The sequence below is a fragment of the Brachyistius frenatus genome, unplaced genomic scaffold (genome assembly GCF_029030835.1).
Source record: "Brachyistius frenatus isolate BFR_SWC_R1_liver_20210118 unplaced genomic scaffold, ASM2903083v1 Contig_9, whole genome shotgun sequence".
Classification (NCBI taxonomy): domain Eukaryota; kingdom Metazoa; phylum Chordata; class Actinopteri; family Embiotocidae; genus Brachyistius; species Brachyistius frenatus.
In genome coordinates, this window is record NW_027210608.1 from 3,296,884 (window position 1) to 3,323,309 (window position 26,426).

Here is a 26,426-nt window from a genome sequence, read left to right on the forward strand (position 1 = left end):
TATCAAAATAAGCTGGATTTTTCTGAGCTTGTACAACAAAGCCTAAAAGTAAAGAAAACAATGTGTATTTCAGACAACTTTTGGTCATATCCAATGTCAGTATCTGCCCCAACATTGCTGCTTTTATTCTTGTTTTGTTCACTCCACAATTGGCACAACGACGGCCTAGCAGGCAGCAGCATGTAAGCTGCAGCAAAAACAAGCTGTGTTTCTTAAATGACACCGCAGCTCTGGGGACCTTGGCAACAGCCACCTGACGTGTGTAAAAGTTATTTCAGGCATAAGGGAGTGTCAGTCAGTGTGACAACCCTTTGCAGCGTTCACACACTCGCAAACACACACACTCCTCTCATTAGCACAGAGCTGCAGAGGGGTTGAGTAACTGCTGCTCTGTTCAGATGTTCACATACACTTCGCTGCCTGTCAGAGACCCAAACACAGAGAGCACTGTGGGACTAGAGGCCCCTGTAAAAAAAAAAAAAAAAAAAAGTCTAAGAATGATGTTTTTATTGTCATTATTTCCATTGTTGTTATGCAGGACTGAAGACAGGGAGAAAACTGCTGTAGTCACTGGAGTTTTAATGGTACAAATGTTGTAGATTTAATGCTCTGTTTATTTCTATTTTTGTTGTTTGGCTGGTTATCATGAACGTAGCTGAGGAGCAAAGCAGAGGGCACAGACAGAAGCAATAGGAAATTATAGGTTGGAGACTGGAGGCCAGAGGTGAGAGGAGCGGAGTAGAGGGGAGAGAGGAGATAAGACACTCGGGGCGAGGATGGAGTAAAAGGACGAGCATCTGGAGAGGGAACGAATTATAATGGAGGGGATGTAGAGGAAAACAGAGGCGAGACTAGAGGCAAGTATGAGGAAACAGGAAAGTGCTTGAGGCTAATCAGGAGTTGCTATGAAGGCCTGGAACGGTCTTGTGTGTGGGGTGGCTGGAGCCCAGAGGTGAGCTGGCAGGCATGTTAAGAATGCATGGCTTCAAGGCCCTTGATAGAGAAATAAGGAACCTCAGTGCTGGTCCTGTAATTTGCTTATGACAGCAAATCAATCTGAGCTATTTACACTTCAGTGTCAAAGACTCTTCAGCTTGTTTCACAGCTGCAGTCATCTATTTCTCTGAAGTAGTGTTAGATGTCATTTTTATTTGCATGAAATGTGTGCTCATATAGGACTTAGGTAGCTTGTAATTTCATTCAAATTACTGCTTGTTGACCAGATTTACAAGGTCGCGATCGACACTTTATCCTGTATATTAACCTGCACAAATGCACAGCCACTGAAGTAAATCCCCAAAATTCATTGCAAGACCTCAGGAAAACACTGCAGCTTATTATTACTTTGAGAGGAGACTTTCTAAACTAGAGTGGGTGTAAATAGGTGTAAATAGCCATTAAATCATAAAAAATGTAATCGTTTATGCAACTATCAGCTTGGCTTTTTCATTTTTTTTTTTTACCAGCTCCTGGTAGTAATGCGCTACTACCACCATATAGTGGCGGTAATGTGCCTAAAAGCTTTTGCCAACCTCCATTATGAATCAAAAGAAGGAAAAGAAGAACATTTTACTACCAGGTGTCGGTAAAATGAGTTGGGCACTGTAAGATTAAATGTTATTGTACAACCAGCAGGAAAAAAAAGTAGGCTAGTACAACTGTCAAAAAGTTAATGTGGAACTCTTCAAAAAATGAACTGAGTTGCAATTCAACCCCCACTAGGGGAATAGAGCATATCAGAAGTCTACGACAACAGTCATTTGAGAGCAAACACAGAGCAGACGGTCTATCCACTGATTTCTTTGAGCCCAAAGCCCAAGTTCATGGTGTAAGTGAGTCTCTCTCTTTTGTGAGAATAAAACTCGACTAGTTCCCAGTGAATATCTTTATTCATATTCATACAAAATCTGCACTTGGTCCTAAATCTCTCAGTCTCTCTTAATAATTATAATGATATGACTGGTCATAGTGAAGCTTTTCTATTTCAAACAGAGAAAGAGTCCTTTTAGAAAAGATCCAATATTGACCAGGATGGTTCAGTGATTTGTAAAATGTATGTTTTCTATGACTTTAATTTGTGTGAATCCCCTGTCTGTAAACTGTGAAAAATAGATCGTGCATTAGATTGAAGATGATTTTTTTTTTTTTATCTGAAAAGGAGGTTTGGGTTTTATTGTATTTTTATAATGCAGCATTCTAGTTTTTCATAAATTGCTGTAAACAATTATCAAATGTATCATCCACACAGAAATCTGGGGTATTTCAGTATTTCAGCACTTGCAGAGATATTTTTAATGCACGCTATACATTCATTAGATGGAATGACGTGCACTGTACAGGCAGAGAGGTGAGTGCTGAATCTGCAGATCTGCCGAGGTTTTGAGGCGGTTCCCTAACTATTCACTTAGTATTCAGGCGCGGTCCCTGTGCTTTACTCACATGTCTGGACTCATCAGTCCCAGCTGTAATCAGCGGTGCTCTGACAGGAAAACAAGGGGTGTGTTAAGAGAACGTGAAGCTAACTCAAATGAGACGCCAGCGTAAACAGTGACAGGGCCAATTCCAGTTCCCAATCTCACCGCAAATAGAGGTGAACAGAGGAGCGCGAAGGAGCTAACGAAGACATAGTGGCATCTGATCACAGCACCCTAGCGCGCCACCAGTGTACCAATAGGTCAGGATAAAAAAAAAAAAAAAAAAAGGATTTGGCATTGGCTTTAATCGAGAAGAAATGAAAAATTGTGGGAAGAAAAGAAAGACTCAAAAGAGGTCATCAAACAACTCATTCAATTTCCCCCAAAAGACAGCGCACATAGCTTTTAATGGCTTTGTAAAAAGAAAAAAACCATTAAAACACAGGGGTACATAATTATTTTCTGACTTCTTTTATTTGTGTGAAAGGTACAGTCAAAGCCAGTATCCTTTCTTCAATGTAAACCATCAGGTTTTTCTCAGATCAAAGAATAAACATGGTGGATGATAAAAACTCCAGATCAGAGTCTTTTTTTTAGTTGCTATCGCTTTCTAGCTAATTAAATCATCTCTTTATCATCATCAATAGAGGAAAAAACATATTTTACTCAAACATATATTGTGTTGTTTAGTTGAATCTGGTGTCTTTTCTTACGATCTGTTTCCCTGCAGGGAAAGTTAGCCCTTATTTCAGCACCAGGAGCTATCCACTGTCCAGTGATGTAATTAACCAATGTCCTCACTCACATTTAACTGATGAGTCCACGCTGAATAGGCAAACTTCTCAACCCTTTTGGAGTTTTCATTTTCTGTGTACTTGTTTGTTTTCACATGTGGTGGAGATAAAGGAAAAAAAGCTTCTGCTGGTGCAGGTCCTCCTGTATGTGACTGTCATAAGCAGGAGGTAGTTCACATGTACATTCATCATTCCAAACTGTATTTATTTATATTTATTTTTATTTTATTTATTTTTGTGTATATAGTCTCTGTTTGTGTGTGTTTTTTATTCATTGCTCTTACTTTATTTATTTATTTTATTTTTTTCTAAAATAATAATTGTGTATCTATCTTATTTCCTGTATCTCATAAGTATTTGTAAATTTGTTCATATTGTGTGCACTTTTTTTGTCTTTCTCTATGCTGCTGTGATGAGTAAATTTCCCCACTGTGGGGTTAATAAAGTCAAATCTAATCTAATCTAATCATCTAGTATAGGAGAGTAAAGTAGCTGCAGTGAGAAGTCAGTCTGTTCCAATTGTGCGTGCTTTCTGTATAAGGGCAGAAGAGGTTATTTCAAGCGAATATGAGCGGTGTGAGCAAATCCGTTGGACAGCTGTATGTACAATTTTATGAATTTGTTTCTGCTTGTATTGACAGCACTTGTTGATGTCAATGGTGTGTTGGTTGTAAATGAGGTCACTGTCTAAGGGGATTGATGGTAAAAATGGTTTGTGTTGCTAGGGGGAGCTGATCAGATCTGACACCTTGAGGTACAGGAAGAAAAGAAAAGCCCATAATTGATTTCTTCATAGGCCACAGCAGAGTTAATGAGGACTCCATGAATGGGTGTGTCTTCTGCATATTTAAAATAAATTAACCCTGGTGTTGTCCTTGGGTCAAAATGACCCGCAGCTGTGTTCAATCAAGTTCTATTTTATTTTCATATTTTTTGGGGGATCATTGGTGACAAGGAGGCTGTGATGGTTTCTTTAAAGAATGATGACCAATGATCCCAAAAAATATTTTAAAAAATAGAAATAAAATACAACTTGGTTGAACACAGCTGCGGGTCATTTTGACCCGAGGACAACACGAGGGTTAAAGAAGTTTCTGAAGCTGTAAAACCACAGAGTGCCACAAGAGGTTGGCTCATAAAAGACAATATTTTCCAAGAGATTGTTCAGTTTTGTTAGCTAAAGTCATTCAAAGTCTTCTTATTAGTTTTCTTGCAGTCCATCTGAAAATAATCGTCATTAATTAACTAAGCTCCAAAAAGATGTGTTTTTGTGGGCGTGTTTATTTGATTGACAGGCCTGTGGTGCAGTCAGGTTATGGCTATCGGTGTGCGGGACGTAATATCACCGGGTTTCCAATCAGATAAAGTCAAATCCACCGCTCGCTCCCCCTCAGCTCGCCCATATGGTCACTACCGGCTCCAAACCGCTCCGAACTAGCAAGATGGCGATGACCAAAATCTGACCTTGAGGCTTTATGATGGCCGTTCACAAACCAATGGGTGACATCACCGTTGGTTGTCGCTTTGTCAGAACTAATGCTCTCATCACAATGTGTCTTCTTCCCCCTTTGAATAGCTGACTCAGTGCTCAGACTTTACGAGAACACATCACTCCTCTCTCGTCACCATCTGAATCTTTTTCTTTATGTAGTCGTGCCTGTGCGAGTTCCCAGACAGCAAACACACAGCAGCTCCGCGTATAGATTCTACTTAGTGAAGAAACTTCAGACTCCTAAACAGAAACCTTCCCCCAATGTGTATTGTTTGTATCCCAGCGGCTTCCCCCTGTCATCAGTGCAGTGTGTTTATTCTGCACCTATAGGTCAAGAGCTCTGCAGCATCTAAATAAGATATGTGCCAATTAAAGCCTCTTGCACCTTGTCTCGCTCGAGATAATTCACTTAACCCTGAGCTCGCAGCTGACAGGTAGTATTTGTTTACACATCCTTCCTCGCACAGGCTGCCAGGCCCTGTCCTCTACACGGTATTAAAAACCAGCCGCCTCCCAACACACCCCCACATACAGCTCGCTGACTCTCTGTTTCCATGGAAATCTGCCCCCGGAAAGCCTTTGCATCTCTTAACCTTGAAAGCACCCCAAGTAGGATTGACTCAGAGAATATATTGTTGTCAGAATGAATTGTCATAATGGTAATCAGTGCCATATTTGATACCCCCTTTCAGCAGCCTCGGATCTTCTTAGTTCATTAGTTCCCCTCCCACTGTGTGCCGTGCCCAAGTTACCAGCATGAGAGGAGGAATTTGAAGATTGCACAGAAAAGAGGAAGCCAAAGACTGGAGCATATTAAAACATGAAGCAGATTATTACTGCTACCTACATTATTGCCCCAAAGAGGCAGCTACATTGAATGCAGTAGGTCCAACACAATTTTGGGGCTCTATGTTAAAGGTTTTACTTCTATAGAACTACACAATATGTCAATTTAAAGTTTTTTAAAAATCCCTCAATTTCACCATTTAATTACTCTGTAATACAGAAGATCCTGTCAAATAAAAAAAAAGAATTTGAGGTGTAAGACTTCTCAAATGATTGATACATCAAAAAAAAAAAAAATTTATCTTGAAAACAATTCAAACCAGAATACTACGTTGCATATTTAAACCATTCGTAAACCCCACAATGAGTGGGGATCAAAGTGGTAATTCATGAGCAGAAGGGACTCTGAAAATAGTGCAAAGGCGTTAATGCAGCTCCACAGCCTCACATCAGAAATAGTTCAGGTTTTATCTCACTGAATGTTGATGGAGTCTTTGTATGCTTATACTGTGCTCCCCCACAGACAATTATGACCCGAACCATGTGTTATTTATGGTGCGCGGAAGGCACCGTGATTTATTGTGGAGGGGGGTCGGAGGAAGTGTCCTCTTTTTCATTTGAATTTCAAATAATGAGAGATCACGGCCCCAATGATTTACAAGAGCAGCCAACAGTTGACCTTGACTCGGGGTCAGAGGTGGGAGGGAAGCCCACACGTGTCTTTATGAATATCATGTAATTTATGGATTTCAAAAAGTCCTTAGATCATCCTGTGCTTCCTTTGAGGTGCAGTAAAAAGGAATTGTGCTGTCTGTTATAGCGTGGACTATAGAGGGAAGATCGAGAGGCAGGTCAACACACACGACAGGGCAGAAAGCCACTTTTTGTAAAAGTTCAATATTCTGGTTTATAAAAAATGACCACACAGACAACAGCAAATCAAAGTAAATTAAAGTAAAGCACCCATCTATTCTAAACAAAATGCAGTTATTCTGTCTGTATTGTGTGATTCTTTCACTTCACTCATCTCAGGCTCTTATGAATAGATTATAAAATTATGGTGATATCACCAAGTCTGGATTCACCAGCTTTGAAGGAGATCTTTATTAATCTCTATGGGTGAGCAGAAGAAATTTCATCAACATTGACAGAAGTCAAGAAGAAAAATGTTGACTCCACAGCCTCCACCATTAACCAAGCCCACAATAATTATACTGGGCTTCAAACAAACAATACAGACTAATAAGGTGTAATTAGGACGTGGAGCAACGAATGTAAGTGTCAAATGAATACAAAACAATGCAAAATGTCTATTAAAGCACATGTAAAAGTAGCATAATATAAAACATACCCCATTAGAATTAATACATTTAAACAGTTAAAGTATATTATTAGCTTCAAAATGTACTTAAAGCAGCCTCAATCGATTTTGTATCTATCAAAAATGCATCAAAAGACTACCTACATGTGAAATTGGTTTCTAAAAAGAATTCATCACAGCTCTTCAGTTGCCCTCACTGCTTTCATGCATTCTCAGCCAAAGGTAGTTAAAAGTATAATTAGTTAAAAGCAAAAGTACTCATTCTGCAGCAGTGACCCCTCTTGAGTATTATATTGTTTATTATGTATTATATTTATGTGATATTACTTGTATGATTGTGATGATGATGATGCATTAATATGTAAAACGCATTTTTGTATTGTAGTTGGCCAATGCAGAGCAACATTATATATTGCTGGGAAGTTTAAGTGATGGAAGCAAATCATATTTCATATGCTGTATGTTTTGTTTATAAAATCTGCTAAGTTTGTTGTAACTGTAGATGTCAGATAATTGTAGCAGAGTAAAATGTACACTATCCCGTTGTAAAATTCAGTGAAATAGGACTATTAGATGGCATAAAATAGAAGATATTTAAGTAAAGTATAAACACCCAAAATTGCACTTCAGCATTGCGTCCTCATTGCTAAGAGGTGAAGATACCAAACATGAACTGAGATGTTTGATTTGAGAAAAACTAAAAAGACTGAACTCAAGTAGACTACTAGAGTAAATGTACCTGCATAACTGGGAACTGGATGTAATTGTGGAGCGTTTTGATTGAGTCTATATGGGTTTCATGGTTCCTACTGCTGAAGAAAACATTCTGTCTCTTTATGTCCTGGTTTTGCTTCAGTCAGAGTACATTGTCATTGGTTGGAATAGAATTGGCTTGTTGATTCATTCTCGGCCAAACCTGTGCTTTGTGCTGTAAACACCTAAGAATGTCTGAAACCTCACAAGCCTTCTTACACAAGCCAGTCCTCAGATGATAATACGCACAAATTTCCAACAGTCCGTGTTTGGTCTTGGGAGAATCTCTGCAGGCGCGTCTTTAATCTCAAATCACTGATTGCTCACCCATCACCTCCTCCTCCTCCCCAGCCGCTGCTCTCTCTGGCCCAGTCCTGGAGGATTTCAACACCGACGGAAACATCGTTTTATCTCTCACCACAACAACTTAAAACATCAATGGACCAGGGCTCAAAGCCTAATACCTCTATTTTCAAGCAGTTTTCCTCTGATAAACCATGCTAGCACGCCTGAGCCTTGCATTCCCACACAGAGTCAAGTGGAGGAGGAGCGCATGCAGGTGTGGGTGGTTTGCTGGGAGAGAGGGGAGTGCAGCTGGTCGGGGTCACAGTGGCTCACAGTGCTGAATGACTAATGAAAGGTCTATGGTGGCGCAGCATGACTGCCTAGTCTGAATAGTGGGCTGGAGGAGGACACGCCTCGTCTGGCTTCTAGCACCCTCCTGGCCAGTCTCTGGTTAAAAACAGGCATTTAACAAGTTCTCCTAGGACATGGGGCCACAATCCCTCCCTTAACAAGCTCATTATTTCACATTGTTTTTGTCCTTTGCTTCTGCTCAGCGGCAGTGGCAGGGAAAAAGATGATGTTTGATGTATGTCTCCGTTAGAGAGTTTTACAAGGATCTTTGAGAGAGAAGGATGATAATGGATCCGCTAATGATGTGGCCCTTGCTCATGTGGATCTTTGCAGTAATGCTGGGTTGTCTGCATGAATATTCAGAGGCTTTGTCCCAGAAAGAGAGGTGGGTGCTCAAGGTTATTTTAGAGGGTAACAGAGGACAAGGCTCAACAGCCCATTCTGCTTTTAAATCAGTTTACGTCATCAGCGAAAATTACAGCGAAATACTCGAGAACCAAAGAAAAACTAAACAGCAGCTTTCCTTGATCTGTGCTGTTAACGGCGTATTTTATATGTGGATTTGTTTACTGGAACATTTTATAGCCTCATGAGCAGAACTACCAGAATTTGACATTTAATAAGTGGAGCTATAACCAACTTTAGCTTTACTAGATGACTATTTTCTTTCCATTACAGAATTTCCCATCAAAGCATTTATCCTGAAGCACAGTGTTGGAGACAATCTTTTTTGTGAACACTGCAGTGCACATTAACAACAAATCTGGATTCAACAGAAACCTCTATAGCCTATAAACCAGTTATACCTTGGAAGAAACATTCAGATTATTTCATCTAACTTTTGGAAAGAAAAATAAAATGTTGGCTTCTGCTGTAGCTGCTACATCTGTAAGTGGAATTAACAGGATAAATTTTCTGCATCTCACAGGATGAAGCTTCACTCTTACAATTTATCACTGTTTCACTGCACAGCAGTGAAAATCAATAGCATGGTTATACTGAGTAAAATTGACTGAGTGTGAAATTGCAATCAAACAGCAACTATTAGCCTCAACCAAATAGACACTACTGAGATAAATGATGTTTACAAATCCCCCTGAAATTCAGTTTACATTGTTACATTACTTGTTTCAGTTCGAAACTGTCATTGAGAAATGTTCCTCCTCATGAAATGTAATTTTGGCTCCTCACTTGAGACAGAATTGCATTTTTCAGAGCAAGAATTCAAACCGATTTTTTTAGGTCTAACTTTATCAAGTCAAATAAAGCCATGTCAGATTCATTTTCCAAACAACTTTAACAAGACACCTCGGCGACAGAGTGCTCAACAGGACAACTGGGTGGCCTGTATGTTCAGTTTAATGCTGTGGGCTTGAATCTCATTTAGCCTTGTTGCATTTAATTTGTCCTGTTTCTCAAGGACAGGATATAAATAAAGGTCAAATATTCAAGGACTAAGTACTGCAGCTTGTATTTTTTCCTGAATTCTGTCAGGGGTTCAGCTGAACGGTGCAACAGAGACTTCAAAATTATCCTCAGCTTGAGGGTGCAGGACAGAATGATAAAGTGAGACAGTATTGACATCAACAGCTGTGACAAACTTGAAACAACAGCCAGACAAAACACCTCTTCACAGGAACCAATTAAACCTTTGGAGATTTCAATTACCACTTTGATGGGGTTTTCAGGATCAATAACCAAGCATGTGTCTTGACAAGATGGTCGGGGCTACAAGGGGCTTGCGTCACTTCATCACTGTAGAACAGCAGATGCTGAAAGGCCACTACTATTGTTGTGCTTGGATGTGTTTCCTCGGCAATGTGTGTGTGCTGCGATAAATATTCATGTGTTTCATGTGCGGCAAATGTAAACTGAAATCAAAGATGCACGTCCTACATGAGCTATCATTAGGGTTAGGAGATCAAATAACACAGCTGCACCCAAACAAGATCAGAAAATGTCACACGCCACCTCCTCAGCACACTCCTCTTCTTTTTCCTCCTCTGCCTGTTCCTCCAGCATCTCGTTCAGAGGGATGAAGACAAAGATTCAACACACAGAGTCAGACAGCAACAGAGAGCTCTCTAGCGCATACTAATCTAAAACAACACTGCGTCTGGGAAGCATGTTTTATTCCCTTCCACCGAGGCGTGTTTAAGTGTGAGATAGGGCCCTGCACATCTCATCACTTAGGGAAGGTTGTGGCCTGCATCCACAGCCCCCCTCCTCATGCAGGTTCCCATCACTTCCACCCTCAAATTGGAAGTGACAAGCCATTCAGGCAGAGGTGTCTTTGCTCCCCCCCCCCATCAGAAGCCATGCAGCCCCACTCAGAGCTGTCAGCCTGATTACATATCAGCAAGACGGGGGGACCTAAAGGAAAGGAGATGTCCACCTGGAGACAGACCCCTGAACATGTTGTCTGTCCTGCTGCTGCACATCTGCCAATACATACACCATCTGTCCTTGAGGCTACCTCAAAACCAATCCGCATGTTTTCATACTTTTCCTGCTTCACTTTATCCTTCGGTTTGTCTAACTTTCATTCTTTCTTCTGGTTTGCAAACTTTCATTAGTTCACTTTGCTGCTTTGTTGGCTCTCTCTGTTTCAATTTCTTTCTTTCTTTTTCCTTCCCTTGTCTTATCCTCAGCTTAGTATTTGGAGCACAACTCATTTACCAACTTTCCATGCTTGTGGCACCTCATTACACAGATAGAGCTACCTGTCGTCCCTCTGTGGACTTGTAGAGCATCGGTGGTTTCCTGGGGATCAAAAGTAGCCGTGCGAAGTGATAGGAAGCATTGAATTATTGGGGGCCTCTGATGCATCGGAGGCGCCTGACTCTCTTACGCAAGGACAAAAACACATGTTGTTTACTTAAGTGCTGATTTTCTTGTCTCTTTTCTCTTCCCAGGCGTGAAGCTTGGAAGCACTCTGCGGCAGTCCAGAGAGGTACGTGTTTACTCCATTTCTCCCAAAACACAGACACGCAGGTTGCTCCCTGTTATCTGTTGCAAAAACAGTGATTGTCAGCCTTGTACCTCTCAGCATGTCTGATAACATCTGTGTAGAAAGGCTGACCTCACACTGTGCCTTCAGTCAGTCAGGCTGAGGCCGAGTTTAGTGAGTAAAAGATCCCAGTTGAAGCAAGCCTGGTTCTTCAGGGTGCGATCACACCCAAAGGTTTTTTATTTATTCCATAAGAGAGGCTTCTTTTCTTTAGATTTTTACTTTGTCATGAAAGAGTGTATGATCTGATCTTCATCTAAGTCACAACCATAGACAAATACCTGCGTTTAAGCTAATAATACACAAAGAATATTTCATGTCTTTATTGAACACACAGATTGAACATTCACAGTGCTGATGGAAAAAGTAAGTGAACCCTTAACTAGTCAAACCTCATTCAGCAGCGATGACCTCGAACAAGTGTTTCCCATAGCTGCAGATCAGACCTGCACAATGTTCAGGAGGATTTTTTTTTTTTTTCACCTCACGTAACTGTTTCAGCTCAGCTGTATTCTTAGGAGGTTTATTGTGAATACAGCATTTATATTGGGATAAAGTCTTGTCTCTGACTGGACCCCTCCAAAAGGTGGATTGTTTAGTTTGAGGATAATTGTCCTGTTTCACGACCTAACTTTTTCTGACCTTCATCTGGCAGAGCCCACCTGACATTATTCTATAGATACCTTCATAAACTTGTAAGTCCATTTTCCCTGCAATGATAGCGAGCTGTCCCGGCCCAAAGGAAACAAAGAAGCCCAAATCATGACACTCCCTGGACCGTACTTCACCCTTGTAGACATAGGGCTGCTTGTTCCCTCCAAACAATTTAACATTAACTTTAATAGCCTACAAAACATTTTCCTGACAGCATTGTGGTGTGTCAGACTTTCAAGTACTGTTTTCTTTGGAGAGCAGCAGCTTCTCTCTGTGTTGTCCTACCATTAACACCATGCATGTTTAATGGTTTAACAAAGGTAAACACATGATCATTGATGTTTACCAAACTCCAATTATTCCTTGATGCCTTTATCTGGTACTCTGGACTTCATTTTGAATTCTCATTTTGCATTCTGAGTCATGCTCTTGCTGTCAAATTAGCTGGTGCTCACATTCAGGAGGAGTGACCACATTACTAAATCATCTCTGATTAACAATCTTTCCTCTGTGGACTGATCACTCTTTCCAAACCAACAATACTCGGTCATAAGTCTTCTGAGATCTTGTTTTTTGCGCAGTATTGTTCTCATCAGCAGATGTTCTTGTGAACAGCTAAGTCATAATGTTTGCCTGTTTTTTAAGTCAAACCATTTCAAACCTAGAGCGCCAGTCCTGTTAACATACTTTTTCCAATTTTTTTTTTTTAGATGATTTATTAAATAGGTACAGAAACAATACAATGACAGTTAACAACAGTATATACAATCAAATATTGTGTTTGTTTATAATTGTAACTCATATCAAGATCTGACCTTGTTTTAATATAACTGTTCATAAATGCAAACAGTTCTGATGGCTTGACTTACATTTATATCAATAAAAGTCACATGGATTCATAAGAAGCTTATACTGTATGTTTGACTGTTTTTTTCAAGGACTACTAACTACTCAATAAGAGTGACAACCTATAATTGCACATACTTTGTATTAAAGCCCGAGCAGTTAGCCAATTTTATCGGCCAATATAGGCACAAATATATTGGTATCGGTGTATATGTTATAATATGCACCGATATGAAAACTGCTTTTTTTTTTTTCAGAACAGAAAGAAGCAGAAAAAGAAGCTTGGCGTAATTTAGAAATTGTTATTTTTTTTAACTTTATAGTTCCCTGTAATTATTAAATTCCCAGTTCAATGTTCCAGTGCACTGATGTCACTTTGTACAATAAAGTTTATCATTAAACTGTCAAATATTCTGCCTTCCTTACATATCCTTGTCACACATGTTCGATAACCATATTTTGGTCAATTTATCAGTATCAGTATAAAAACCCAGGATCAGTTAGGCATCATTTTGTATTCAAACATCTTTGTATTTGAAAGTCAGCTTCTATATTATAAGACAAACTTTTGCACAAAAAGCTGGAATGGAAGTAAATGGAGTTGTTCTTATCTGTCCAAATAAAAAAAGAATTAAACCTCCGAGGTTTAAATAAACAAATTCAGAGGTAAAATGTGCCCTAAAAAGTTGCCCATTGAGGATTTGGACGGTGCTTTTATCACATTTTCAGCTAAAAGGTTCAGACAGCTGAAGAGAGAACGGCATCGTATTTTACTCAAAGACCTTCCACAAACCAGGTTTTTATGCCAGACATGCTCGTGCTGTGAAAGTACTCTTTCAACTGACCCCTGCTTACACTGTTCTCTACTGTGATCATCAGCACCAATGAGAGACTTACTTGCAAACCCTGAAGAACGTGATGTCTGGTGTATAGGTTTCTGCCTCGCACTTGCCTTGCACATTAAACAGACAATGGAGGAGCCGCTCTTTTTTTTCTCCCCTCCTCCAGATGTCCCTGCGGAGGAAAGAATGTGGCCATTTAAGTCAGGAGGGGGATGAACCAAGATTCATGATGGTCTCATCACCTTGTCTGTTGTAAAATTTAAATTATACATCCAGTCCATTGGCTTTATGATGCCATTACAGCATTTAATTGAAATAAAATGTCAGAATGCGTGATGGCCCTGGGCATCATCTGATGGTAATCAAGCCATAGATGATTCTAATTTAGATTCCCCATTAAGTGTTTATAAGACATTTATATGGTATTACAGCCCAGTTTATTGATAGGTCACGGATGGCACTGGGCAGTGTGTGACATTTGCGTGTGACAAACTTAGACTATTGTTCAAGATGTGGTGAAACAGCACCATCAAGTGGCCTGTGTGGGAATTAAACATGTGGGGATGATGTGGCTGTTTCTGTATGAGAAGCTCAGATTTACCTAATTTTCCCCAAAAAAATATGAAATCCTTTTTCTTCCATGCATATCCACATGATCACCGAAAAATTTTGTTGTGTGTTTGGTCTTTAAATATGTCTGCCGCTGTTAACTTCAACCTGTGTTGTCTTTGTTTTATAGACTCTTTCTACTCAGGACCGTGAGAGAGGCAAATTGGACAATTTTCAGGACTTCCAGCCTGCAGAGGGCATCCTGTCCAGCCCGATCCCTCCAATGCAGTTCCCCCACTTTGAGAAGAGCAGACAGACGGCCACCCCTGGGTCTCGGGAGCAGGACATTGGCTCCCTTCATGTCTCCAAAAGACACCGCAAACTGCTGAAAACAAGTCCCCCAATCCATCAGATCAAAAGCAACGTTTCCTCATCATCTTCCTCCTCCACCGTCTCAGTTTCCTCCATTTCATCCTCCTCCTCAGCTTCCTCTTCATCCTCAGTTTCCTCCTCATCTCCAGTTTCCTCTTCCAGCACCTCAGGCTCTTTTTCCCCTGATCGCTGGAAAAAACTCTCAAGTATCCTAGAAGCACGGCAGCAACTGATGAAGGAGATCTGCGCAAAGTACAAAAGCAGCATCTCGAAGACCATCACACGTCACCATGTGAAACACCTCTTTGTGGAGGACAAGTACAAATTGTTGTACTGCCAGGTGCCCAAGGCAGGCTGCTCCAACTGGAAGAGGACCCTGATGGTCCTGGCGGGGCAGGCCTCCAACACTCAGAGCATTAAACACGACACGGTCCACTACGGCGACCATCTCAAGAAGCTCGACAGCTTTGACCGACAGAGAATCATGCACCGTCTGGAAACCTACACCAAAGTCATGTTCGTCCGTGAGCCCTTGGAGAGAATGGTGTCAGCTTATAGGGACAAGTTTGAAAATCCCAACAACTACTACCACTCCCTGTTTGGTAAACCCATTATCTCCAAGTACAGGGTGAACCCGTCTTGGGCAGCGCTGAAGACAGGCAACGGGGTCACGTTCAAGGAATTCGTCCAGTACCTGCTGGACGTCCATCGGCCCGTGGGCATGGACATCCACTGGGAGCAGGCCAACCAGCTCTGCAACCCTTGTCTCATAGACTACGACTTCATTGGCAAGTTCGAGAATATGGAGGAAGAGTCCAACTTTCTCCTGCGACTGGCTGGGGCTCCACCCAACCTCACGCTGCCCAGTTTTAAAGATAGGAACCCAAGTGACAAGCGGACGTCTATGCAGATCACAGAAAAATACTTTTCACAGGTTAGCACGTTGGAGAGGCAGCGAGTATATGACTTCTACTATATGGACTATCTGATGTTTAATTACTCCAAGCCTTTTAAAGATTTATATTGACTGACTCCTGTCATGACCCTTGAATCACAGTCACATTCCACAACGTCTACATGTCTACCTTGATAGTAATCCTAACATAAAGACACCCACTCACACGCTCACATGGGTCAGTGCATCGAAGCAGAGCGATCAGAGAGACCAACCCTTCTCTGAATGTCACAAAGGCTGCTTTTTTATTACATTTTTACCAGATTATCTTCATTGTCAGACAACCATGAGATGAAACAGTTCATGTGCTGTTGGATCAAATACTCTAAATTTTCCAGAAATGCAAGATATTTATTCACTACTAGCAAATGGTGAAGTAGAATTTTAAAATTATAAAGGATAAGCTTCCAAATACATTTTTATTAGTGTTCAACAGGCTTTAAATTATGCCTTACTGTGGGTCAAATAGCATTTGTAAATAATGGTTTGGTTAAATTTAAGCACCACATTTAACATAGGTTCTGATTACACTCCTAAATTAAGAAGGGATTTCTGTAAACAGTGATCCGAGAACCTACTACCTACAGCACCTTTAGAATACCCATATCACAATATTTATTAGCTTTAGTCCTTGGTTCACATTAGTTTCTTTTAAAAAAAATAAAAAAAATAAAAATAAAAAAACTGTTTTAATTTGAATTATTTGCATTTACTATTTGACTTACAGCAGCTTAGGCATCAGTATACCTCTATGTATCAGTGCATACTAATACAGATATTTCATGTGAATGGCTTTACTAAATATTTACCATAACAAAATGAAACCCTATAAATAGTATAAATCTTTAAATGTGTCGAGTGCTGCCCACTCAGAAGCTGTGTGCACTTATTGTAGCATTTTTATACTTCTAACTTTGTCGGGTAGGTTTGTGCTTTAGTAAAACACGTACTGTACATGTGCTGTAGGTCCTCCATCACTAAAGGTATTTACTTGGGCTGTTAAATGTAGGACAGCCAAGTACTTGCAGAGTACAACGTGTTGTTGCCAATATCTCTTAATGCCTGTCAGTGTTACAGACTTCTCTGTATTCTATCTCTTGATAGCATTGGGAACCAAATGGGCAAAAATCAACAGCCAAAACAAAAACAAAAGTTTAGATTTGGTTTAAAAAGCAGTGATGAGAAAAAGAGTGTGCCCAAACTTCTCCATCCACCACATTCATAACCCCCTGAACAGCTTTCACTTACATATTTCACACTGTCAGCGACTCCATCCTCTCTATATGTATCACATCTCTCCTACACCACCATATAGACTTTTTTTCTGACTCTACTGTGTAAAATTGTATAATGGGCATTCAGATGACTATATATTTTTCTATGTATTTCTAAAATATACATCTATATATATATACATATATATATATATATGTATATATATATATATATATTCAGTGCTTCTTGGTGAAGGTATGTTTATTTCCTTTTTTGATGTCATTTATTGTTCTTTCAGTAATACCAGTGTGGAGTGTCGTGTAACTGAAGAGTTTCTTTCCAAAACAAAATATCCACCAGCTGACAACCACCAGTCGAACTCTCAAGACAGTAAATGACTGCAAAAATTCGATGTCCCATTCAAATGCACAAATAACTGCATCCGATTGATAAACTGATACCACTTGGTGCTCTGGAGGTAGAGGAAGATTTCTTTTGAAGAAAATGGATATAACAATTTTTGGAAATTAGCTCTTTGATTACTTATCCCTGACCTGTTTGGACTCTCAATAGGATAATAGTCCCTGTATAGATGAGTTGCATACCACCCAGTTACCCATCCTGGCTAATGTCATTTTTCCTACAGCAACTCTGCTGCCTGTGTGTGTGTGTGTGTGTGTGTGTGTGTGTGTGTGTGTGTGTGTGTGTGTGTGTGTGTGTGTGTGTGTGTGTGTGTGTGTGTGTGTGTGTGTGTGTGTGTGTGTGTGTGTGTGTGTGTGTGTGTGTGTGTGTGTGTGTGTGCTTCTGAAAAAGCTTTGAGATGTTTTACTATTTTTTTTCCAGCATCTTTTCAAATATACACACACCACCAAAAAACACACTGCAGCTAACATAACTAGACTGCTATATTCCCAACATACTACCCATCTGGTGAGTCATTAAACTTTTTTTTTTGTTAAGTATTATTTAATGCAGGTCAGATCACACAACAGTGAGCACTAGTCGAGACTGCACAGGTGCTGGCCATTTTTAGAGCCTAAGCAATCAGACACTTTTAAATTACGGACCAATACCATCCCATTGAAAGATTCAACAAGTCTGAGATTAGAAAAAACCCACACACAAAAAAAACACATTGTACAGTGTACTGTAAATCTTCAATCAGGTGAATGGGGATCTCAGCCAAGGTCTCTCATAATGAAAGTTGAGTTTAAATCACCTTGGGTCGCAGTTTAAGCTCACTGTGATAAAACATGCAAGGGCAATAACATCAAAGTAACTACTGTACCTTGAATCGACCAAACACACAGTAAAACATGAAAACTAAAAGTAAAATCAGTCTTTTTTAAGAGAGTAAAGATAAAATTTGATCTATTATGATACTGAGAACAACCTACGGCTAATCTCCTATAAAGTTGCAGTCACTATTAATATATGCTTTGCAATTCACTGGAAGTGTGTTTTCTGTTGACTAAACGGTTTCTAAAGAGTTGTATTTGCCTATGGGAAAAGGGAAAGTCATATTATTTCAATCTATACACGCTATAACAATTTTGGTGGTAGGCTATTATCCTTTCTCGGTGATGGTAAATGTATGAACTTTTGTCGGTATAGTGTTGGCTTTTGCAATTCCAAAATCTAACCTTTGTTGAGGTTGTGGTCAGACTCTATGTAGGTGTAGCCAATCTCTGACCAAAACAGCTACTGCATTATGATGAGTATTACTCTCGCAGATACTCTGTCAGTCCCTGCCCCCGAGCTAATAAAGTTTTCTTGGTATGTGGGTGTGTGGACAGATTTATCAAAAGCATAAATACAGTAACAAGTGAATGTATAACAGTTTATTGTTGGTGCAAAACGTGTATAAAAGATTATCTTAAGCCCTTTGCCTTATTTTACACTGCCAATCAAATGGTGTATTTCAGGAAGACATTTTTCAGGTGGTTCTTTCTGGCTGATGAGTGTCTACTAATAAATTGTCTTTTAGCATTTTCACTGTGTCTATGTTCTTTTGTGTTGTTTGTTTGCGTCAAGTCCAGTGTGGTTTCTAAACTTTGGAGAAACAACCAATGACCTCCAGGATGAGACTCAGTGGTGTGGGGCGTTGCTTCAACTCATCTTTTCTCACCATTATGTGTAACTTTTAAAATACCCTTGTTTTTTTTTAATGCATTAAAATCAAGTCAAATATCTGCACACACCAGCAATTCCACAAGGCTGTGTTTGGGCACTGAAGTGCGGATATGTAAGTATGCTAACAGCACTCACATCACATGTATGGAGTGATTGCATAGCTTCAGCCCAGTTGCTAAACCCATGATGGATAAACGCAGCTTTGTTATCTATGTAGCCAGGTGAACTAGGGGCAGGAAGTGGTTTTTGGTGGTCTACCTGATAGACGTGACCTGACGTGCAGCACTGTCACTTTAAGAGCAGTGACGCGTAAGATACGCGTGAGAACGCGGCTCAGGTGAGATGTACAATGCGCGGGAATCAGAGGCTACTGAAGACCGCGCTGATGCCATGATTTGTGTGCATTTATGTATTATTCTGAGAGATGTTCCTAACATTTTCAAAACTCCATCCATTTAAATGGGGGGAAGGGCAAAATATTGGAAACACCGCTCAGTATAACTCAGTATAATAAATAAAGTCAATCGGTTCAAGATAGCTTTTGGATGGATTTCCCTACCATTTAAATTTTCCAAAACAAAATGTTACCCACAAGTTAAAACTGCATGCCTTCTACAATTTATACCTGGTAGAAAATAGACTTCAATTAAAAACTCAAACCAGTAAGAGTTGTTATTATTGTATCCGCTCATCTTGTTGATATCGTATCACTAACATGAACTCTTAACAAAACAGGAAAAAAGCAACAGGGTTCAGAAAGGACAAACACCTACGGGTGTTTTTCTGTCTCTGGTGTCCATCAAATTAAATCCGAGACTTTGAACTATCTTGTCTGTGACTTTAGTGCACAAGAGTGTGGTCCTGCTTAACAGTGATCTCAGTCAAATGTTTATATTGCCTGGTGAGATGTCTTAACCCTTCAGGTAATGAGTTACATCTGCATCTATTGTGTGCCACAAAGCAATGGAAGTCACACTTGAATCCCTGAAGGTACGGTATCCTCACATAACCTCACAAATCTACACATGTGGAAATAACTGTCAAGGCACGTTTCATGTCTCGAAGTAAAACTTTTCATTTTGAGATCTAAGTGCTTTCAAATGGCCGCTTTTATTCTCCCATCACGTAGCTGTTAAGTGCCCGTTGTGGAGAAATGGATTTGTTTCATTTCTATTCTGTGATTAGTTCAGAGTAGGTACCTTACGTTGCCTAAATGTACAGTAATTTGCATGATTCTCTCACACACTCTCCTCAGATTTAAAATCCTGTCATAGCAGCGTTTTGTCTTCCAAAATGGCATTGTTTACATATAAACAAACAGCAGCCCTTCTTCTTTTGTTTTTGTGCTGGCAAATGCATGCGTGTGTGTGTGTGTGAATGTGAGATTGTGTGTGCTTGTGTGGCAGATGAATATTGCAACACAAATTGATCACTCTGTAGAGTTAGAAATTTGATTAAATGCTCTAGGCGGATTTCCGCAACAGCTCTTGTATAAGTCATGAGAGCACTTTGGGGGGAGTTAAAACTGTGGAGAAAACAAAAGCCATCCATTTACCTCATTAGTGTGCGTGGAAAATCTTGACATGCTTTGAAGAGAACGTGCTTGTGTAGCTAAATCTGCTTAAGGGCCCAAAGCAGACATACGAGGGAGGCAACCAAACATCTTCCCAAACAACAACCTCGCCTTGGTTGGGAGGACTGTAAAAAAGAGACCTTGCTCCATTTTTCAAGTATTATTATTATAAGTTCCTCAGTTAATCTTCATGTTTGCCTCCGAGCCAGCATTAACATGGCTGATGACAGGTTTCGGCTCACTCTCTGACAACAGAGCTCCATCACACACAAATTAACAGGCACACATGCACATGTGTACCGTAAAAACACACACACTCAACTGCTTTCACAATGGCAGCAACTACATCAATGCCCCAGCAGAGTCTCCCGTGCATTAACAGAACAAAATCAATTTGAGGGATTGACTCCTCGGTTCAAAGTGAAGACATTTGAGAGGAAGAAAATGTCCTCAAATCGTCAAATACAAAACGTTGCTCATTCACATGCATGCCAGGTTAATTCTCCCCCTCTTGCATGAAATCTTTTTTTGTTTTAGCAATGCGCAGCATCATGCTCCAGACACGTCTCTCAGTGATCTAAACCTCATTAAAATGATTCGCCTGAGCTCTGTTATTAATCAAGCGAAGCAGAATGACAAGTGGGAAATAATTTTTAGGGAGGGAATCTCAAAACTTGAGTCCTGTTGAGAACATGTACTTTCCAAATATCTCATTTGGATAACTAGCCGGCTCTCTTATCAACACGCTGCTCATTCTGAAAACAAGCACTTATGTATCATTTGGCTGGATGGAGCCAATTACAATATCATGAGAGCTGCTTTAGAGAAGAAAAAAAAACTCATTCTGTCACTGTGTAATTTTCCCATATTTGCTCAGACAGAAAGTTCAAAGCTATAATTCACTTTCATTTATAGCCTCTTTGTAGTGGATTTTTTTTTAGTGAGGATTAGGTTCAAATATGCTCTTTATATTCATAAGAAAGAATAGCAGTGTGGCTAATCTGATCAGACATCACCTTTTGTCTCTTATTCAAGTCTCTTCTTAGGATGGTGTCTCTAAGACGAATCTTTTACAAAATGCTCTTAGGTTATAACTATATATTGAAAAAGCTGGAAAGCCCAGCTGTTATCTCCTCCACCCAGAGATATATCACACATCACCACATGATGGCAGTGCTGCATCTCAAATACCACAAACCCCATCACTGTTCTTTTGTTCTTTTTGAAGAATGATTCATGTTGTAAAGTCATGTGCACTTTGCTACCCAATTTGCTGTCACCACCTGTCATGTTTCTTTTGTGACACTAAAACATCCATGAAAGCCATTTCAAGTCCTCTAATTAGGCTATACACTGAAATTGGCATAAATTATGCAGCAGCTTTAATGAACTCAAATCAATGAACACAGGTCCTGTAATGAAGTCACACAAGCTGCTGTGGGCTGAGTGCTTCTTTAACCTTGCGGCTGTGTCTCCACCGAGCTGACACAACTACCGGGAACGGCTGAAACATTTGGCTTGATAAAATTATTCTCCGCTTTGCTTTTTCATATTTACACCATCACACCTCTCCCCAGCTCTAATGACAGCATATTGCGGATGTATTTTTAATGTAAAAACACATTGAGGGTTGGGGCAAACATCTGGCTGGTGATGCTGATGGACAGGAGGAGGAAGGAAGAACGCTGAGATCAGAGTGTTAAAAGCAGATGCGGAAATTCAAGGATGAAGCACACACTCATGAAACAGATTTGATTTTTTTTTTTTTAGTGTAACATTCTGAAAAACTACACACACAAACACCTTACTTTTCCAACATCCTGAGCTGGAGAAGCATATAACATCACATTTCCACAAGTTTTTATAATTAACTGAAACAACAACCATAATAATACAACTTCTAAAAAGTAATTGTCATTTTTTTTCGTTAGCATTAAAACAAGGTGTGGGAGCTTTAGCAGTTGATTTGTTTTTGCAATGCCTGTTTAATTATATTCAACACTGCGAGCACAGTTTTGCACTGTTTAAAAGACTATAACCAACTGTCTCGGCTGAGCAAAAACCCCAAAAAAATTAGATAACACCACTGGTATGTAATTTAATATTTTTTTAGCGGTAGATGTCAAATGATCAGGATTAAAATTAATGCCACCAGCCAAGATATTCAAATTCAAACTGAGGACAGCAATAGAGCTACCAATACTAAGTTGTAAAATTAAACTCAACAGTGTCTGAAGATTAATGGAAAAAAGACTACGGAGATGACACTGAAAAAAGAGGGGTTTTTTTCCAGAAATGTATTTTTCAGAAGTGTCCTTGGACAAGACACTGAACCCCAAGTTGCTCCAGATGCATCTCATATGGCAGCTCTGCAACCATTCGTGTGTGAATAGGTGAATGGGAAACAGTGTAAATGGACCATTTACCATTTGATCCCTCCAACCACCACCAACCTACTCTTTATACTTCATCACATGACCTTCTTCTGCGACATACACGCGTGTACTTTTCTCGCTTAGACAAGGCAAAACGTGGCACTAACTCGGTATCCTCTAGTGGGCCGATGGGAGTATTACACTGTTTCGTGTGATACCGGGCTGGATATTAACGTAGCTGTAAGGCTGCAGGTTCCTTCACTGGTTCTAAACAAAACAGTGTTTGGTCTCAACAAATATGTAGGAGGAATACTCTTTGTGCTCCCCGTAAACCAGCCGGGATCACCTCCCAGTTTAAAACAGTTTGAGTTTCTTCATCAATGCAGGTGCATCACACATCATAGTATGTCAACCTCTCGTTTTTAAAAGAAGTCTGTTTCACTTTGGAGCCACTTTAAAGCACTTCAACAACACTGAAAGCATTTTCACCTTCTCCTCTTATTTCCTCGTAGCTGGCAGCTCTCACAAACTCCCAAAGAGGCAGCCGCTGATTCTCTCTCCTGCTCCCTTTCAAGGAGAGAGGCGAGCTTTCAATGAATCACCCCCTGTTCCCGCCGTGTTCTGAACTGTGTCTTCCCTTCGTCAAGCAGCGTGAGTGATGGAAGTGACAGAGAAGACACCTGCCCTGAACCACCGCTGATAGAGAGGGAGATACAGAAGGAGGAAAGTGGAGGGCGGGAGGTGCACTGCCTGATGGGAGAAACACACAACGAGGCAACAAACTTGCAGAGACTATCACTTATTGTGACAGGCCAGGAGGTGCCGTGCTATTAGCAGGCCGTAGGGTAGGCCCTGAGCACGGCCCGTCCTACCTACGATGGATGGGCCTCTCTCTCGGGACTAAATTAATACTGGGAGTCTAGTGAATTGCTTTTGGAACAATGTCCTCCTAAGGAGCTAATCAGACAGGAGTTATCTAGGAGTGCCTGTAGGCTGCCTGGTGTGGCTGCCTGGCAGAAGGCAGGTGTACCACACTGCTTCTCAGCAGCTCCTTCCTGAGCAGGGCACAGTGTGGTGTTATTCATTAGACTCTGGAGATGATGAATCCAGAGACTCAAAGTTTCCAAAGAGACATTTCCACGTACTGAAAGTAAAGAAACACGATCAAACACAAAGGCTTTTGTCTGAGCAAACCAAACTATTGTTTCATTTTCAGAAGATTATTTTGAATAATTAATTTTATGTTGCAAAAAAGGAGAATCAACTTTAGACATGTATTTTACAAGGCTGCATTACAGTAATTGTTTTTTGTTTATTTTTTCATTCACCTGGGGGCGGCAGATCAAGCTTGAACACAACAGGGACATATTATCACCTCATGATGGCAAGCAGTGATTCATTTACATCCACCATCCGGGAGCAACTTAGGACTCATTTGAAATCCTGTTTCTGGACACCTGGGAAATGTAAGTTCAATACTCACTCTCCTTTTAGCTTTGTTTTACTCTCCACCAACTCCTGAGGGAAATATACTTTTAGCTACTAAATGCTCCTCTATGTTCATAAGCTAACTTGTGTTTGTGGTGAATGGGTAGTGAACAGTGAGAGATTTTTCACAGAAAAATGGTTAAAGTGGCAAAAGTGACTCAAAACGGGAAAGTTGTGAGCCGTGAAACCAAAACATTTGGCTGAGAGAAGCTACAATTCCCCCGAGCTGATAGAAAGTGCACTGTCAGGTTTTTCTTTGTCAGTCACTGCAAGCGACCTCATTCACACGATACATTTTATTTATTTTTTATATATAAAGATTGATTTCATTCTTATCTGAAGAAAATGAAGTGGCATGTTTGGAATAAAGCGGTGATGTGTTGAATATACACATTTAGTAGACATCTCTAATTCAAACAGAGACAAGAAAACGAGACAGACAGCTGATTTTTGAATCTTTTTATACTTTCAGACAAACCAAAGAACAGCCTCATATCCCACAGTGCTTTGCTCTGCTCATCGTCTACACAGTGGCCTCACAGCAGTGAATTAATGCTCCATATCAGGGGTATAAACTGACAGGATGAGGCCAGAGCTGAAACAGAAAATGAGCTGCACTGAGACCACACACACGACTGAACCATAACGATCTGCGAGAGAATAAACTCTGCTTTGGGTGCACAATAGAAACCCAGTGTTACTTATGGCCACTTAACACAAAGGTATTGGTGAAAGAAAGCGATGTCTGTGGGGCTCTGGCTTCTCAGCCCGCATCAGGCCAGCCTGGGAGAGAGCAGCGCCTCTGGCTACCCCCGGCCTTGGCTCTGCTTCACCCTCTGGAGGACGGCAAACACATTCACACTGTAATTCACTGCACACCGCAGATATATCATAGGTTAACAGGCCCATAATACCCGAGCCAACAAAACCAATATGTGTAAGTGAAGTGCTGCTATCAGCCACTGTGTTCAGCCAGTTGTGTGTGTGTGTGTGTGTGTGTGTGTGTGTGTGTGTGTGTGTGTGTGTGTGTGTGTGTGTGTGTGTGTGCGTGCGTGCGTGCGTGCGTGCGTGCGTGCGTGTGTGTGTACACACTCTACTTTGAATAATAAATCCTCACAATGACATCTACTCTCTCAGCCCCTGTTAGTGATATATACTGTTGCATCAATGCATCACCGTTGTAACTGAGCGACAGTAAAATAGCTGACAAATCAAACGTCTCAAATGACATTTATTTTTAATTTTTCCAAACAGTTCAATAAAAATTATTACAAACATTTATTTACATTAAACCGTCTGAGAAGTTTAGAAAATACATTTTATAATAACTGATAGATCGTAACAATAGAAGTGCATAAAATGAAAGTAAGGCAAAAAACAAAGTACATCAACAATGTACCGAAGTAGGAAACTTGAAAAATCGTCTACTTTCCACCGCTCTGTTTCGCCGTTATCCATCAAACAACAGAATATGCCTGAATGTATGAACAGTAAGTCTCCACAGTTACATGTAAGTGCCAATTACATACACGCAGTTACAGTCTACACAGCTATTTTCTATTGGTCTTTTTAGCAGAATCAAAGCTAAATAGTCTTTTATGGCTCCATATGGTATGATTTTGGAGATTATTTTACCACCTATTGTTTTGTTTACTGTAAAAGAACTCAAACTCAAAGGACATGATGACACGCTGAACTGCGTCATTCTTTGTGGGGCTGTAACAAAAAACACAACAAAAAAAAGCACACCACCGTTCAGCGTATGAAAACTGGATTTTCACCAACTAAAGTTGGTGGGATTGCATGTTGTGACCATAAAATGTCATCAGCCAGCAGCCTCAGTCCCTATCAGGCAGTCTGCTGCACAGAGCACTCTCCTCTAGCCTTGGGCGCTGGCCGCACTAGCAGGCACCCTTCCCCCCCCCCCATCGCCTCTCTTCTCTCCCTTCCTCTGTCTGTCTCTCATTCTCTCTGTCTCTCTTTTACCAGGCTGCAGTGACCCACCCTTCCCTCCCACCCCAACTCCACCACTCCCCTCTCCCTGTCACCCCGAGGCGCTCGGCTTCCATAGTGTCAGTGCAGAGGCCTCAGTGTTGACAAAGCAGCAGGCCTTCAGAAGACACATCAAACCCCGTCCCTCCTCTGTGCTGTTAGGGAGCTCGGCGCACAACAAAAGGACAGGGACTCCAGTTTCAGTCTCGGGCCATTACGAGACTCA

At 40.5% G+C, this 26,426-nt stretch overlaps 1 protein-coding gene across 2 annotated transcripts in view; it reads left to right on the forward strand.

Moving 5' to 3' along the window:
- The window catches only part of LOC138616240 (carbohydrate sulfotransferase 8-like), a 173,236-nt gene extending 156,762 nt beyond the window's left edge, over window positions 1–16,474 (forward strand). For both annotated transcript variants that reach the window (XM_069690401.1, XM_069690402.1), the window contains 2 exons: window positions 11,112–11,149; window positions 14,288–16,474. In XM_069690401.1, coding sequence (XP_069546502.1) covers window positions 11,112–11,149; window positions 14,288–15,496 — 1,247 coding nt within the window. In that variant the 3' untranslated portion in view covers window positions 15,497–16,474. The remainder of the gene's footprint in view (window positions 1–11,111; window positions 11,150–14,287) is intronic.
- Window positions 16,475–26,426: the final 9,952 nt, after the last annotated feature.